This window comes from Penicillium solitum, assembly GCF_028829755.1.
Source record: "Penicillium solitum strain IBT 25940 chromosome Unknown utg000003l_segment0_segment0, whole genome shotgun sequence".
Taxonomy (NCBI): domain Eukaryota; kingdom Fungi; phylum Ascomycota; class Eurotiomycetes; order Eurotiales; family Aspergillaceae; genus Penicillium; species Penicillium solitum.
This window is the reverse complement of record NW_027072123.1, coordinates 5,404,714-5,422,677: the sequence shown is the minus strand read 5'-3', so window position 1 is coordinate 5,422,677 and position 17,964 is coordinate 5,404,714. Positions and strand designations below refer to the sequence as shown.

Genomic DNA, 17,964 nt, shown 5'->3' with positions numbered 1-17,964 from the left:
AAGACGGACTGTCCTTGGGAAATCACCACGATCGCCTCATACGTCAGCCATGGGTTTTGGAAAACCGGCTGAAGATTCCAAGCTTGGTCTTGATCCTTCAGCTGCGCTGGTTCAGGATGAGCCGGAGCAGAAGTAGTTGCCGCTGGGTCGGGCTGGGGCCTGGAAGACGGTGCAGATGGATGGGTTGGTTTTTTTAAAGTGGCCCAATCGGGTGTTCCGTCACACCACACAGTAGGAGGTCTAGATGGCTGACGCTGAATGGAATCCATCTTAGGAGCGTGTCGAGTGCGAGGGGATAGCTTTGATTTGGCGGTGCCAGGAACCCTGAGTAGAGGGAAATGTTGCGGAGTGGTTGAGGCATCCACCCTATTTAATATTAATGGAGCCGCAGAGATGACTGCCACCCTATGGAACTAGATTGATGCTGACCCATCAAAGCCGAGCATGGGCTGTTGTACGGGTGTCCAACGACGTCAGTGATCAAGCGTTGAAAGTTGCTGTTACACAAACGGTCGTCGCGGTAGAAACCGGCCCTGCCCCGCAAAAATGTACGGGTTCAATGTTTATGCATCCCAGAATTGGAATGAGATAAGGTACTGTTTGTCTTTACTTAGAAACGATGGTGCGTATCGCCCGGGTGAATCCCGTAATATCGAATAAAATGGTCTCGTGCATTCATCAGCCACCTCTCATTTTATCTGAAATCTACTCCTACGGCCGGAAGCGATCGGGAACCCGTCTCTGTCGAGCAGATCGACGGACAACGGATGAGCTTGAGGGGATAGAGACCGGGAAACGATCTGAACGCCGGGCAAGCCGAGGCGATCGAGGCTGCGAGGGTACTGTTGGAACACCCGACCTCCCTGCTATGTGTATGACTTCGAGAGGCGTTTCTGTAATCGACTCGCTAGTAACATCTCCAGCCACGGAAGAGGAAAGGAGGGCGCTGAAAGACCCGTGGCATCGACTGTATCCGTAATTAGTGAACAGAGCACGGGAATAAAGGGTGATGAGTTACGTACTGTGTCGGGCAAGAGGTGTTATTCCCGGGCAACCGATGGGCAAGCCAGCCGTCCATGCACCCCAAATGAACCACCCCCTTACATGCATCGCATTGCAGCATGACGGGATCATCGCTGTCTTCCTCAAAGCAGATCGGACACACCTCGCCATCTGGACATGACCCTTGGTCGAAGCTGTGAATCTGGATGCAGTGCAGCCCACCGTGCTCATTGTTGATGGACAGGATGGCTGGATCGTTCGGTGAAACATCCCAGGGCACCCGATCCATTGCAAGCATATCTGACGTGACTTCACGACCAGAAGGCTGAGATACCTCTAACCATGTGGGGGCAGGAAGTCCCGGGAAGGTGATCTCGTCAATATCCCATATCGGAGGAGAGAGCGTATGTGGCTCAGAGGAAATCCCGGCTGATTCCTCTTCTATATCATCAACCTCTTCAGCTGTAGATGGCGAGAAAAGATGGCGCGGAGATGTCTGCGCGTGGACTTGGTTACGCACGGCTGCGTTAAACCACCGCTGTTTGACATCGTTCTGTTGACGTTCTTGATGCCATCTCTTGCAGAGGAAAAAAGAAGACAATGCCATCCAGCTGAGAGTCAAGTGTAGAAAGATCGAATGGGCTCCGTGCAAGGTTGTTCAGCTTGTGCCGACCTTCTTTCAGGGTCTCTTTCTTCACAGTGAGCTTACAAGCATTTCCTTTCTGGGTAATGCCACAGCAGAACTTATCCTCCCTGAGGGGCCCCATCTGACAGACAGCCAAGGGGTCCCAAAGCCACTGAGAGTCTGACATCTTAAGCGCAGAATATGTATGGGGGAGAAGGATTCAGGCAAATCTGAAATGCAATGATTATAGCGGTAGAAAGTCAAACCATTGTGAAGATCTAGTTGAGCATATATAGTAATCATTTTCTCTTAACCGCAATTATGATACGTATTGGCTGCATGGAACGCGACGACAATTCCTGACTCCCAGGGCAGATGGTTGTGCTCCCGGGAGCACTCGGGCTCCTAGGGGCTAAACAAGAGTTCCTGGGAGTCATCTAGTGCACCCTAGGAGCTACCATCATCTGTAACATTCACCAATAGCCGTGAAGGCTCTACACCTCTTTTGGAAATGTGCTTGGACCATCTGAACTGGTCGCATGTGAGGCTCCACTGTGCCCTCGAAGCACTTTATAAAAGCAAAATTCTTATATAACTGAAGATGTACACCTTTCAGCCACTTGCTCTGCTTTAAAAATTTCACTTCAAGTTGAATCGCGGTCATCATTACATCTACAGCAGATACTCCTTTCATCGCTGCAAACATGGACTGGAGCTCTGACCATATACAATCAATGTTCGGTCGAATTATCGGCGATCCCACTCACCGTTTGGAGTGTATATGGGTCGAAGAGAGTGGAATTTGTTGCCGAAATACCGTGTCAAAAGATTCAAGGAGAAATGGAGCAATATGCCTCAAGACGTTTCAAGAGCTTCTTGTCGGCAATTCACCTACATTGAGACTCTCGAAGGCAGCAAGTTACATGCTATGTGCAGAATGCAGACGTCATTCCTCTAGGGCCAGGAAGTGTGCCCAACGATGGATGCATTTGCTTCACGCTCAAGCCAATCAAGTCGAGAGAACCACGCCAATTCAGCAACATGACTACAACTACGATCCATTGGCACATCGCTGGCCAACTGGTATGTCCCACGGAATTGGCAGAACCGAATGCCTTCTATCAGCGCCTCTTTCTTGTCATGTAACCCATGATAAGTTTTCATAGGCGGCAAAATAGAGGCAGAAATCTCTCAATGAAGGACATAAACAACGTACTCTTCGTGCAGCCAGAAATGCCAGAGATCGTTACATCGAGGTCTTGGTCAATTATTCGCAAACAAACAGGCCTCATCCAAACCGTTCGGCCTGACAACAGCCATCACCGCTTGACCATGGTCAAAACAATATCATATCCTCTTCCTTGCTGCCTCCTATGTTGCCCTTTTGACCACATTTCCCCCTACACGGCAACGACCAAGCTTGTTAGCTAGCCTATTGATAGCGCTAGCCCCACCACCTTCCCCAGAATGGCACTCGCCTGTATCTATTTAGCATGAATGTATATTCAATCTTGCTGGAGTGCATACCAAACTCGGAGTTGCCTGTACGTGTGTGTAATTCCTGGGGTCCATCACCAGGCAGCAACTCTGGTGATGGAGCTGCAGACCGCCGAACGCGGTCCCATTCAAATGCAGCCTCAAGGGTATCAGAAGCAGGATTGATTCGTGGACTGGTTTCAACAGGCCTTGGAGAATCTTCCTCCAGAACAAGCTGAAGCTCTCGCGTCAGCTTCTGGGCAAGACGAAAATCCATATCGTCTCAAATTAAAATGGCTCCGTGGCTTTTTTGAAAAAGTACTGTGAAATAAGGAAGTGACGGTGTGTATCCAAACAGGGATGCATATATATAGAAACGAACCCGATTAAAATGCTGCCAATACTGTCAATAGCAGAAGGTCAAAGCAGATCCTACATACATGCAACCGTTGGCGACGTGAGGCTTGCTGTTTATAGCCTCGGTCAAGTTGGCAAACGGACATCAACACATAGGAAATAGGAACCATGCACATTCATACCATCGTTTAGCATCGAGTTAGCTGCTCTGTTCTGCGGCCTTTGTGCCATCAATTTCCGAGTCACCGACATTTCCATCGCTAGTATCTGACTCCTGTATTTCCAACTGCTTTAACAACACATCAAGAATTACATGTGTTGACTCCGGCTCATGACCGGGTTCCTTGGCACCGCGCTCCTTCAAAAGATAATCTATCACGCCTCCCATCTTCTGAGTGAGTTCATAGAAGATATCCGCCAACCTGGATATATGGTCCCTATCCTCAATTGCGTGTTTTAGGGTAGCCTGCATATCACCCAGTGCTTGTTCGAGCTTGGTCTGGGCTCTTTCTGCTCGGACGGCCCGAGTGTCCAACCTGGCAAGGATACGAAGATACTCCTATTCTCAGGTTAGATGGGCTTCTGAGGAATCCTGTAAACCTACCGAGGAATCCATGTTATAGAAGTGATAAGGACCACGTCGTCAACAGTAGGCAGCTTGAAGCAAGTAGCAGCTCGACAGTTCTATATCAAAAAAGAATGTTTCACTGGCATTTATAGCTTTATATCCATAGCCATTCTCTAACTAGAGCCTTCTCGGGTCCCCAATAGTCTTCCTTTTCTGCGGGCTTTCAACGGGCTATACAAGCTTGTTTCTGGCCATACGCGGTTGCACGAGTATAGAAACTGCCTTCAAGCCTGACCATTTGTAATGTAACCGGCCGAACTTTGTATCGAGAAAACCTACCAGGTCTACACATCAACAATGACAGACCAGGACGAGCCACGCCAATTTTCTTGACACCCGTTAGTTCTTAGGGCGCCCCACCCCTGGAAGGGCCTCCCGAGGATATTTATCACAAATTGGAACTTCGGCGTCGAAGCTTGTGAGGACAGACTCTCTGCCTGGAGGGCAAAATACGGCCTTAATTCTGAGAAAAGGGTGAAGAGAGAAAACAGAAGGGGAAAATCCAAGGGCGCCGCCCGGGAAAAGTCGACCGAGCCGGTGTCGCATGGGACGGAATCTGGGCATGCTAGTCGGTCCAGGCCAAATCGCGTACCGTACCCTGGCATACGCCTCCTAATCACAGATTAATGGAAATTATGCCACAGGATTAAATTTACCGGTAGTCCACAATATGTTTTCGATTTCTGGTTGAGTGGCGGCACTATTGAATCGCGATCGACTCTAAAGGTGGAGTACCCTATGAGCCTCCACGTATCAGAGGCAATATTGTTCGGCCTCCCCGAATGGTCTCTAAAATGATTTTACGGTTTAACGTCTTGAGCATGGACCAGCACGCGGTCCACATACTCTGTATTGCTGTAAATACTTACGTCATGTATCATACTGTAGACCTTCTCTAGCAATTAGCCGCGACGAGTGCGAGCCAGAGTATGGTTACCGTTTCTGGGCCAAACAGATCTATGAGGTCGCGATCAATCCTATTTGGAAGACAAAATTACCACTATTCTTTTAATTATTAATGGGACTCTATCCCCCGCGCTAACTGAATGGTCTACAAAACGCCGGACAGGTCAAGGCACATAACGGATAGCGAGAGCCGGATACGGGGCGAAAATTGCACGGGCCAGGCAACACTTGGATTGTTGGAATGAGCATGGGGTCAGTATTCTAGTGACCTGTTTATTGAGGATGTTTATGAGGGCTGCCCACCGGCATGTAGAGTGCTCTATCTCGTACAACGCTCAGTCCAACCGCAGGATCACTAGTGACGGAACATCACAACCGTTGAGGAGCCTAGCGGTTAATTGATGGTAAACGGAAAGCAGGGAGCAAAACCGGAGAAGAAAATGGTCAATGGCCGGCCACCGGAATGTAACCATACCCATGATACTACAGGGATAACCGTTTATTGCGGGCCTGTCGTCTCTAGTCAGGCTGGTGAATGGATTTTCTCCCCAATCTGGCAACCTCACAATATAGCGGTCCACATGAATCGGTGGTGAATCTACTCATTTCGCCGTGGTCTAGATCCTAGCCAGTACCACCCTAGACCTTTAAAAGCTCGCGTTGCCCACCTGAACCGGTAAGTCTAGAGCAAAAAACCGTTTCTTCTTGTGAAAGCCTCCAATATCGTAACCACTTTCAGAGGCTTAACGTTCAACATGCCTTCCCGCAGATCGGCAGCCCAAGCCCCCGCTAGAGCTAGCCAGAGCATTCCCGAGTCAAATGTTGTCCCCAAACGCGCTCGGCGGACTACTATCACTGGACCTGATACTGCCCCTCTGTCAGGCACTCAAGGCACACACCTGCAGCCACCGCTGGTATGTCCTGCCATCACCGTCCCGTGAATGCAAGTATACTCAGAGCTAATGCGGAATCTAGTCTCCCTCGCCTATAGCCAAGACCCAGAAACAAAAACACTGGAAAATTATTCATCGACCATGCTTGCAGGTTTTTAAAGACGCTGATAGAGAGCGGGACGAGTCAATGCTTTCTATCCAGCGACTAGAGGCCGACAACGCCCAAGCCGCAGCGAAGATCCGCCAGCTGAGCATCGAAAAAGATCAGTCTCTAGTCAGGGTCCAGGCATTTGAGATGCAAATATGGAATTTGAAACAGCAACTAGAGACCGCGCAGTTCAGTGGCATGGCGAGTGATGACTTGTTGCCTTGGCTGATGCAGACGAGCGCCGATTTCATGATTGCGCAGACCAAACTTTCTAGCAGAATAGAAGCAGAGAAGAACAAACGCCTGGCCGCGACCCTGCCTGCTTCTGATGTGTTTCAAGGGAACTGGCAAGCCCAGAATGGGCACCTTGGAATGCTTGATACCAACTCGCTTCCAGGTTATTCACTACCGAGTACCCTTCCGTTGACCAATCAACAAACGCTGGCCCAAGCCAACCAACAAGCCAACCAACAAGCCAACCAATACACATCGCCCTTCTGAAGATGGGCGTGGTGTGGAGAGGGAGATGGGTCGCTTTACAGAGGAAGCCATGCTGTCATAGTGATCTTACGGGCTTATTCATCTAGCTAACATAAAATGGATATATACGTAGCTTTGGGATAGTGTGCAATATAATTTATGCGGCTTCACAGGTGCCTGTCTTGTAAATGGAGGACTCAGGGAATATCGTTATAAGATCCAAAGTTGGATGGATCATGTCGTAGAATTTGAGTGGCGCGAATGAACTATAGCTTCTGGAAAAACCCTGACATCGGCGCAATGCCTTTAGGGCAAAGGGGAAGCAATATGGGTGTGTATTCAATTTCTATACTCTTACGGCTCTGACCCTTCTACGCGGAGCTCGGTGATCACTTCGATTAGCCTTTTGTGGATATCTTGGCGTGGTCTTGGCGTGGCTGGGCCTGGCATTTTCAGGGGTAATTTCGAAAGAGGGCTAGCGGTGATTTGCAGATCCCGTTCGCAGATGTATTTTTATCTCGCATCCACGGTCGGGCGACGCCCTGATTGCCTTCCACACTCGTCCTTTCCTTTTATGCGTTTTTTCCCCCGCTATAATAGAGAAATAATACTGACAGCCCCATTATCCGGAGATTATTTTACATAACCTACATTTCCTTGTGGTGATACCCATGGGTGACCCACTTACAGACATGAGGATGCAATGGCACTAGGGGAACGAATGACATCTGCGAGATTTGGTTGGATTGACGCATGGTATGTCACGGCATTCCTCCGTAATACGGTGGCTGGTAATTTGGGCCAGATTTGGTCTAGTGCTCGGCCGTGCGCCAAAATATCCGATCAGAACCGGGCCGCGGCACGACCCATGTCGGCACGGATCGCAAGCTTTCTTTCCTCGCATGCGTGCATGGCGCACAGTCCATGAGTCACGATCCCCTTGATCTACCGCTATCACGTTGACCTCACGTCATTCATCTGGCCTTCAGGCGTTACCAGCAGCCGCGAACCAGGAGTTATTGCACTAGCCATTGCGCTAATTATTTTGGTATCCAGTCCTACCACCTAGACAAGGACTGACACATGAATCTCGGCACGAGCCGCATAGGAGATGTTGATTATTGCCGTATTGACTACTTCTTGCGACTAGGAGTGGAGTGGACGTAGTCAGTCGCATGTTCTCCCTTAAAGAATCTAGATATTTTGATAGTGGCGAAATCAGCTACGAATGGAGCTTGTTCCGCCAGCCGGAATGAAGAGGTTGGAGATCACGACCTAAAATGGCTTGAGCTAGAGAGAAGATAGATATCGCGCTGCCCATAGCTCGGTTTTATCCCTGTCTGGGGTGTGGAAGCCAAAGTCCCAAATTTGGGTGATATGGATCGGACAAGAGCGGGCATCTTCGGCCAATCTGGCAAGAGTAGGTCAGGGCAAATTTATGGCCGGGATATGCTCGTCAAAAATAGTGACCTGTGATTCGTTCTCAAGCGATGTGCTAGATCCCGTAATAGCTAGTTCAAGCGAGGCGGACTTTACGGATCCGTAAATCATTTTTATCAAGGCCATTGGCAAATATTGGCGGAGCGAAGCGGGATAAATGGAGTCAGCTTCCTCCGGTGCGTGATTTAATGATAAACGCGAAAATATGGGGTCGATGATAAGATTATACGAGTGATGTGGAAATTATAGAAATTACTTACCGTGCGTGGATCCGGGATGCCTGCCGGGGATATAGGGAATGGTGATCGTGGTCCGAACCGGAAGCGACTGAGCTTCCCCCGGACCAATCCCAAAGTTTTCCTGCCGTCTAGACCGGTTCAAGAAGGTCAAAAAAAAAAAAAAGCCTCGCAGCGGATTCGAGATCATCAGTCCTCCAACAGGACTACGACCGTTCTCAAATCTACCACGGAATTCATCGTCTCTATGCGAATAACCTTGGCTCTCACAAGCGACGTGGTTTTGGCGCGGAACTTGCCTGAAGGCAACACGTGATCCTCATGCGAATTGCGTAATACCACGTCGTCGATGAATGAGACCAGATACAAATAATGGATAGACAATGGATAAACGGATTATTGAGTGATTTTCTCCATTGTGGTAATTTCCAAAGGCTTCGATTTGCGTTCTACATGATTGTTGAATGACGACAGGGCCCGTCTCACGTCCTTTCGATCCTCAACTGCACTGTTCTTGCCATTGTCCTTCTATAACATCCTAACCTTTTCTTTCAAGGCAGCCACTTCTTTCCTCGCCGTGTCAATACTATCCATCATGTATCCCACTTTTTGCTGCATTGCTTTGTTCCACAGGTCCTGGCTCTTGAGTGAGTCTTCAATAGATCTGATGCGTATTAGCGTGGGAATCCTGGGGTCGTCTCTAAGCACAACCACTCACTGCATTCGCACATCCAATCTAAAATAAACAAGCTGTTAGCATGCAGGACCACGGATAATTCCATAGGGCGGTTTGGGACACTCACTCTGCCATACAATCGATGATTGTCGATTCCGAGCCTCTGGGGTGACCAGGGTTCGGAGGCTTTACATGTCTGAGTCCATGCTCGGCCGCACTTTCACGTTTTATCGCCCGATGAGTATCTTCTTCATCACTGCATTCATCCATTGAAGTTCCCATGCCGTCGTCATCGGATTGAACGTCGGTCTGCTGGTAATGACAATCCTCGCCAATGGAGCCAGCAACTGATCTAGACGGGTCGTGAATATTGCTCGGCTCAGGTGAACCCGATGAAAACAATTGAGACATTCGGTCTGAGTATCTCTGCAAACTGCCGTTAGGCGGAGGCGTCTGGACACCCATTATTATGTTGCTTGAAGTAGGTCAAGGAGGGGTTTGAGGAACGAGGGATGATGAGTTAGTCCCGTAAACACAATGGGGGAATGGGCTCCTTTTTAAGGGTCAAATTGAAACAAGTACCCAACGAGTCTAGCAATGATTACCTGAGCTCAGTACCGCTAAGTACCCTCAGAGATATACAGTATGGGTGGATTCATCCACGGCCACTGACAGAGGTCTCCAAGCCTTCGAGCGGACCCCAAGAGAGGGAAGTAAAAAGGAAAAAGAAAACAGAGACAGAAAGAATGTAGAAAGGGAATTGTGGTGACCTCAGGAAGTCCGTTGGTTGGGTAGGGCCTATGCTTCCGCCAAGTGTAACAGGCCCCCTCAAGTTCGCTTTTATTATTTATTACTTAATATTTATGATTCCCGAACGACTTCAAATTTACACACAGGACAGGGGTGAAAGACCGTAGTCTGGCCGGAGCGTCGGAGATTGGAGGAGAGATTCGTACCTGTGACTGGACTACAACCGAATTTTCACTGGGTCCAACGTTTAAAAACAAGGTGACAAATACCCCTCGGAAATCGACCGTTTTCTCAACGGGTGGGATATACTGACAGGCTGAGACACCAACCTCACAAAACCGCTGGTCTTTTCGCCCAACATGAACAGCCTGTTTAACCGTGTGTACCCATTGGCTTGAACGGAAATTGCCCTGGCTAACCAAATGCAGATCCTTCTTGCTTCCGCACTAATCTCTGTCCCTCAATATCTATGCCGGAGCACTATAAACGGTCTGAAGCAGAATGTCTTTGGTGGAGAACAACAGACTAGCGCCTTGCCGGACAAGATCAGAGATAGCGTTATAACAGAAGACCACAATTGAAATATGCTGCCGGTGCTTTTCCATCATTGATAAACCGTGGCCACCCCCAAACTCGACCGACTTCCTTAAACACCTCCCATTGCACGGTCCCTGCACACCCTCACTTTCCACCGCCATTCTGTTTCAGAGGTTTAATTGTCTTCGTCAAGATGCCCAAAATTCCCTGGTCTCCATCGGAAGAAGAGAACCTCCATCCATGGCTACTACAACATCGAGGGATGTCGTGGAAAGCAAAATCCAAGGCATACTTCAGACAGTTCGGACTAAAGCGAACGGGCGAGTCGTTGCGAGGCAAACGGAACTATCTATTACGAGAATACCGCGCTATGCAGAAGAGACTGTCTGAGGCCTCCCAGTCGGGGAAACGCCAGCCACGAGTCCGACGCGAAGAAGCCTTGAGAATATTTCTGCCGTCTTCTCCCATCTTCACACCCAGAGCGTCCAGCGCAACAGCCCACCATTTGCTCCACGCGATGCAACAGCTGGCAGATCCGGAACGTCGCTGTATGACAGGAGGCCCGGAAGGTGCAGACCAGAGTCTATTAGGTGAGATGGAGAGACAGCCCTGGGCGACGGCCAGGAGGGCTAATGATTCGATAGGTTATACGATCCAAATGCCACATACTCTAAGATCCGACCCCTCGCGCTACGTTGCGTACCACTGGAAGTTTATACGCCGCGTGTCAGCTGCTTTGAGGCATCGCAAAATGCTGCGATTTAATGAGCGCTCACATTCGTCCCTTCGGTGTACATCCGGATTGTTTTCGTACTAGGCCTGTCGCAGTTTTCGCCATATCCATGTATATATATATATTGTATTGCCGTCCTCGACAGCTTGCTGGGTCAGCACGGCTGAGCTTTGATTGGGACTGATCTACGGCGCACTTTATGTAAAACTATTTCATTTGAAACCCCAGTGATTACTGCCTCAGGAACTTTCGGGTCTGGTAGTAATCCCTTTTCTGGATTTAGCCCTAAGAAAAAATGTATCGGGGTTCTAGTGCTCTCCCGAGAACCCTAGCCAAGACATTCGCTCTACAATGTACAATAGCGGCGTAGCGCTAAAAGTGGATATAAGGTAGTTAACGGGTTTGATCGTTAATAATTTATTGATACTACTTTCGCGAGTATCAGGAACCCATGCGCACAGGGCACCAGTAGTTCCATGGTTCGCGTCGACAGGGCCCCACTATCTATGTACCTCCCGTCCATCCCGAATTAAATGACCGCTAGGAAGGGAAGATCAAACACATGTGGGGTTGCTTTGATTACTTTAGTAAGTAATGCATATTTACGTACTTTGAGTTGTATACCCTTGAGCTTTACCGCAATGGCGGGAGTTTTCTTATTTTGGCTGGTGAAAAGGTTGCTTCTAGACTCGGGAACATTTTTACTCATGACATTGTATCCAAAGTGCAGCGCTTAAAGATAAAACCATATCACTCAGCTGAGTCTTGCCGTAGGGCACCGTCTTCACTGTTGTTTCATTTCTCCGGCTTGGTTAGAGGGCTAATGACTAGTTAAAGGGCCAATGACTAGTCACTGAGGCACTGCCCGTTTCTTGCGCGCAGGATTGCTCTGAATGGTGGAAACTCGCCTTTCCTTGCACAACTCATCTAGGCGATTTTTCAAGTTCTCCAGTGTTCCCTCTAGTTCCTGGATCCTGCCTTTGAGTGCTGTTGTTTCGCTCAGTAATGCCGCGTTTTCGGTCAATACATCGGCGAAGCCATCCTGTGTAATCCTCTTGATGAAATGTTCGATCTTCCTATTCATTCTGATTAGCATCTTGGTTTGTCCACTTGCAAAGCAGGCGCGGAGTCTAGCAATGTACTGGAGAGGGAATCTGCCAGATCAAGGAGAAGGTTGTGACACTCACTTGACTCGCTTGTGAAGGCTGCAAACCCAAAAGTCAGCAAATAAAGCCAATCATTAGTGTGGTGGAAACTCACTCCGGGTCTTGGTGGGTTGAGTGCGAATATTGCTGTGCTGCAAGGCTTCAAGTCAGCTACGATCTATCTCGCCCGTGGGCCTGGCCTGCAGATGACAATACCTTTTTCCTTGTCGGTACGGGGTGTCAGATCAGGGGTTTTTTGGAGTGGGCGCTGCTCTTGCGTGAGGCGAGGTGAAGTCACTGTCGGGGTTTGCTCTTCCACTGGATACATCATGCTAGAGAATCGTGTTTGATAGCCACCTGGTTGGCTTCTGGACCCTAGACGTTGTGTATACGCCATTGGTAAGATGTTAAGAAATTGAGAGCGAAATTTCAGGATAGGGAGGAGGAAGAGGGAGAAAAGGTTAAACGGGCGGAAACATGATTTATGCTTGCGGTGGATCACGTTATTGCAGGCACTAAGCGCGGACCGGTAAATGCCGTGATCTGTGGTTTATCATGTGTCAAAAACGGATTTACTATTCGTAAAAAGAGAGTAAATGCCTAGAGGCGGTGATCTTAACTGTCCTAGTCCAGCTAGAGTAGAAGGCGATTTATAACTCACGTAACGAAAGTGCTGCGAGGGATTTCGACAAACTTGTCACGACGAGTGGGGCGAAAGAGGGCCATTTGACCATGACATCTTGAATTCTCGAAGATACTAGGATATGAGGGTAGTTAGTTGAACGACCGGTTTCATAAACCTCGTTTAATTCACATGCCCCGATTTCAATTAAACGGGTACCAGAGGCTCTCACTTGGGGTTCATTGGATATTCGTAGACTCGATATCCACCCATCAAAAAGTGGGACTGACCACCAGGCGAGGCTGGGCTCGTGTTGCATCGCGTTAATGGTACATGCCGGGTGCCGTAGCAGAATATATAAAAGAGCGATACGCGCCCACTATCGGAAACTAGGAGCAGGCTTCCTGCCCTCGTGCGCTCAGATGATTTATTTCATCTCAGCTCTCTATTTCTCGTCTTCTGACTTGAAGTTCTGCCGCAGCATTGCGGTCCTCACTGCCCTGAGCCCCGTGAGGTTATATTCTGTGCTCCCTCATTGCCTTGAGCCCCGTGAGGTTATATTTGTGCTCCCTCATTGCCTTGAGCCCCGTGAGGTTATATTTGTGCTCCCTCATTGCCTTGAGCCCCGTGAGGTTATATTTGTGCTCCCTCATTGCCTTGAGCCCCGTGAGGTTATATTTGTGCTCCCTCATTGCCTTGAGCCCCGTGAGGTTATTTTTGTGCTCCCTCATTGCCTTGAGCCCCGTGAGGTTATTTTTGTGCTCCCTCATTGCCTTGAGCCCCGTGAGGTTATTTTTGTGCTCCCTCATTGCCTTGAGCCCCGTGAGGTTATATTCTGTGCTCCCTCATTGCCTTGAGCCCCGTGAGGTTATATTTGTGCTCCCTCATTGCCTTGAGCCCCGTGAGGTTATTTTTGTGCTCCCTCATTGCCTTGAGCCCCGTGAGGTTATTTTTGTGCTCCCTCATTGCCTTGAGCCCCGTGAGGTTATATTCTGTGCTCCCTCATTGCCTTGAGCCCCGTGAGGTAATATTCTGTGCTTCCCCTAGCGATGTGCAGGCACCTCTCCGTGGTGCTAGGGATCAGTACTCAGTGGTCGCAAGTCGATACTCGAGGAAGCTAAGACATGCACAAAACCTGTTTACTACCTTGTTTCTCTTAATCCGCGCACAGCGATCGTATCTCGAGCTTTCCCGTATGCACTTACAAGTCGAACGGGTGATACATACCTTGGACGTAATTACCGAAATTAAACTCGGATTACTGTTCCTAACTTAAAAGAATGATAGTAAATCAAGATTCACGTTAGCCAGACCTGTCTACCAATGCCATTTGACTTTGTACACTTGGAAGTACCATGGTGCGCTGGATTCAGTCCTGGTACTAATAGAGAAGAGAGCTCTATACATGAGGTGTGATGTGATAAAGCCCAAGTCATTTTCAAGCCAATAAACCCAAAGTGGGCGGATTGTTATGAAGAGTGGTTATGGAGAGTGGTTATGGAGAGTGGTTATGGAGAGTGGTTATGGAGAGTGGTTATGGAGAGTGGTTATGGAGAGTGGTTATGGAGAGTGGTTATGGAGAGTGGTTATGGAGAGTGGTTATGGAGAGTGGTTATGGAGAGTGGTTATGGAGAGTGGTTATGGAGAGTGGTTATGGAGAGTGGTTATGGAGAGTGGTTATGGAGAGTGGTTATGGAGAGTGGTTATGGAGAGTGGTTATGGAGAGTGGTTATGGAGAGTGGTTATGGAGAGTGGTTAAGAAGTGGTTAAGAAGTGGCTAAGAAGTGGTTAAGACCTGGGCGTGTTGAAAGATTAATCAGGGATTATTGGGACGTCAACCTTGGTCATCTCCAGCATTCGTTCAACGCATCCAAGAGCACTCTTTCACTGAACAAGTCCGCCAACAACCGCCGATTTAGGACTATTTTGCGCCCTGGACTGCCCAATTCCAGCGAAGGGACAGAGATGACTTTACTAGGTAGGAATGTTGTCATCGTAAAAAGCTCTACATAAACGTCTATAGCCGGTATGCGGTGTGCAATTTTTCTTCATCCTCAAGGCTTCGCAACAAGAATGTATGGAATTATGAAACGGCAATACACGCTCTCTCTTCTCTATCGATCCATTCGCGAATATCGATCATTGGCGGAACCATACCCAGCATCCTCTTTTGATGGATGCAGCAAATTAGCCAAACGCACGCATGTAAGTCTGAATAATAAGTTCCTAGTTTGCCCTGTACAGTACTGACATTTTGAAGCTATCCTCTGTGTCTGCCTCCCACGAGCCCCCGATCGAAATGATGAATTCTCTGTTGCAGGGCTATCGCCCCACTTTCAAGCCCCATCCTCTGGGGCGGGAGGTGGAGTCTCTTCTGCTTTTGAGCCCTGCACAACAGATGTGCTACTACAATGGGAAATTGTTTGGCGGATACATTGCCCTATTGATGGACCGCATCATTGCTGATTGTTGCAAACCAGCGGTGACAGCCTACCTGAACACGTCTTATCTCCAATCGGTTCCACCAACAGCTCCGATACTTCTTCGTGCATGGCCTGATAGGGTTGAAGGTCGCAAAATTTTCCTAAAAGGGTCCCTCCAGATTCCAGGAAAGGCTTCTCAAGATTGGATTGAGGCGGTCAAAACGGAAGCTTTGTTTATAGGGCCGAAAGATCCGGAATAAGGGCCATCGTCTTTGACGATGGGTTCCTGGGAGGGAGTGAATTCGTTATCTTTATGTGTGAACCAGCGCCTGCAACACCCAGGTGTCTGCATTTCGAGATTCTCTGGTTGTCATCTATTTCTCTTTTTAGCTAGTCGTCATTTTCTAGTGGTTTGTGAAATTATATATTCGTCCCTGTGCCCCTCGCTTGCCTGGCCATACTACCTGGCCATGAAGAAATATTGTTCATTATTGCCATTTTTCCGGAAGGAGTCCAGCCCTTTCCAAGGTATTGGCTGGAGCAGCTTATGTCCTCAAGGAGGTACTGAATTATAGAGCAATTTGTTTTTCTCGAGCTAGGATCTGATTCCTCATACCGGCGGCAAAGTGACGGGCAAAATGTTAGTGTCAAGACGTTCATAAGTCTCTTTCGCCTTTTTTGCGACCACGAGATCTGCCTAATTACCGCCAAAGACTGCTACGTTCGCTTCAAGCCGTCTCTGGAGGGGAACAAACCATTGCTTGTGGCTCCTTGAGTGGAGCATGGCAGCAGGAGGAATTAGAAATTCTTCGACCCACGTGGCTGAACGGTTTACTTTTACGTCTCTGGCCAGTGAATCATGTCATCCTCAAATGTCTATCAGTGTTTTTCCAGCTTCTCTTTCCTACATTGCAGTCAGACGAGGCAGTGACTCAATATTTAGCCAATCGCAGCCTACCGGATATCGATCTACTCCAAAGGTTTCATGGCCACCTATGTTGGTATTAAATCATGAACAATAACACATGTAAGATGATTCTTGGAGAGATCAATGTACGCGAAAGAAGCAATACATAACCAAAGTTTTGCCAGAGGAACCAGTTGATTTTAGGTCATTTTCAGCCAGGATGACTTGCGTTTCCAAAAAAGCGTGATTGTATATGCTTCAACCTGCAAAAATATTGAAAATTGCGTAAGTGATCTCTTTTTCCGTATAATGATAGCGTGAGGGCTCGAGTCAGAAAATGAAAGTGTAGATTACAATCTTCAATGAATGGACCTATTGTCAGTGCTATCTAAGATCAGGCCACGTAAACTTACATTCCGGAAACCTTGCAGGTGTTGAATGCCGGGTCTGTGAAATCTAGACCGAGGTTTTCCATTGCTTCCAATAGATAATCGACAGATTGTTTCTATAATCAGCAGAAGGCGGTAAGTACTAGTGAAAAACACGCCAAAGGGACAGCTCACGAGGGCCATATCTTCCGCATCCTCAAGTGAGAACTTAATTAATTTGTTGACCGACTCATGGCTTCGAATAAGGTCGTTCATCCAGCGATCGATGGCATTCAAATCCCAATGACCATTGGAGGATTTCAAATATGGGTGTTGTTTGGTTATGGAGATAATTTTACGTTCAACGGCGCTGAGAGAGCGAATGTGGCCTCGATGCAGAAGCAGGCAGCAGAGCGACTTGGGACGGATGCATCGGGATGAAAAGTAGACCGTGATAACAACTTCCTCATTTGACCAGTTAAACATGATACCTGCATCCTTCATCCCGACAAGTGCTTCCCATCAGCCAATTTATATGACTACTCACGTGGTATATCGGGACGGCTTCTCGGGATGCTGTGCGAGTGTGTGAAAGCTTTCGCGAGATTCTGAGAAAAGTGGTAGGTCCAAAGCACAGGCCATATTTTTTCTGAGGGCAGGTTAAGACAATATCTCCACCGGCACAATATGTTCATAGCAGCCTATGTTGCTCTGGCCGGGTGCTCTTGGTTTTCGGTCAAAGCCTCGGAGGGTCACCAGCCTCCTGCAGTTTTATGACCGTATTCAACGAACGGTCGTTAGTATGTCCGAAGACTGTTTAAATCTAGCAATGTGTTCTAGAGTATTACTTAGTTCCCGCTCGTCGAGGTTGATCTTTTTAACTTGCTGTTAACCGTTGCTCCTGCGCAAACCGACCGGCTCATTGTTGAGCATTTTGTGAGATGTAACCGAAAAATTCTTTATTTACCAAGAGTACGAATAATAATGTGTTACCTTGCTCTATCCAGTACTGACATTACATTATGGATTATTCAGGTTATTATCTGACCTTCTGTTTCAAACGGGCTTGATGTATGATTTATTAGCGTAGTAAAACTGAGGAGGACTGCGGGATTATCCGGCTCTAGTGATCAACCGCATGGGCTTGTCTCGCCTGCATGAACCGTGGAATTAATGACGGCACCAGCCGCCGATACAGTCTAGAACTTCTATACCCCAAATGCGCCGTCACATGAAATGCCAGGTTTCATAATCCCACTTAGCGGTCATGTAGTCTCGTATTGGCTGTGCTCTGTATTTTATCCCATTTTAGTTTTAAAATGGGAAGTGGGTGCGGCCCCATCTCTCGATCCCCGGCCCAATCAGTAACCCGTAATTCGCTTCTAACAAACTTGGTCCATACACGTGATGTCAACGGATGGGTTTATAACTAGCGCGCTGTCGGACCTCTGCTTAGCATCCTGAACCTCACAGTCTCCTTTTCATGTTTGTCCTGTAAACATCAGTCTTTGGTAATTTATTCTTATTATGTGCGCCCACAGTTTCCTAACTAATGTTCATTCAGATTAAATCACGTTCTCGATGGACACCAACGCTGTCACTGTTCAAGGCT

The 17,964-nt window shown here is 48.1% G+C and overlaps 2 protein-coding genes across 2 annotated transcripts; one reads left to right on the top strand and one right to left on the bottom strand.

Moving 5' to 3' along the window:
- Positions 1–14,727: 14,727 nt before the first annotated feature.
- On the top strand, positions 14,728–15,337 carry N7455_006015 (PaaI family thioesterase; the record flags this gene model as incomplete). Its single annotated transcript, XM_065605184.1, has 2 exons — positions 14,728–14,859; positions 14,885–15,337. The coding sequence occupies 2 exons, from the start codon at positions 14,728–14,730 to the stop codon at positions 15,335–15,337; spliced, it is 585 nt and encodes a 194-aa protein (XP_065462084.1).
- A 1,006-nt stretch (positions 15,338–16,343) lies between these two features.
- On the bottom strand, positions 16,344–16,856 carry N7455_006014 (uncharacterized protein; the record flags this gene model as incomplete). The annotated part of the gene is made up of 3 exons (XM_065605183.1): positions 16,344–16,356; positions 16,398–16,489; positions 16,548–16,856. The coding sequence occupies 3 exons, from the start codon at positions 16,854–16,856 to the stop codon at positions 16,344–16,346; spliced, it is 414 nt and encodes a 137-aa protein (XP_065462083.1).
- Between the last annotated feature and the right edge of the window lie 1,108 nt (positions 16,857–17,964).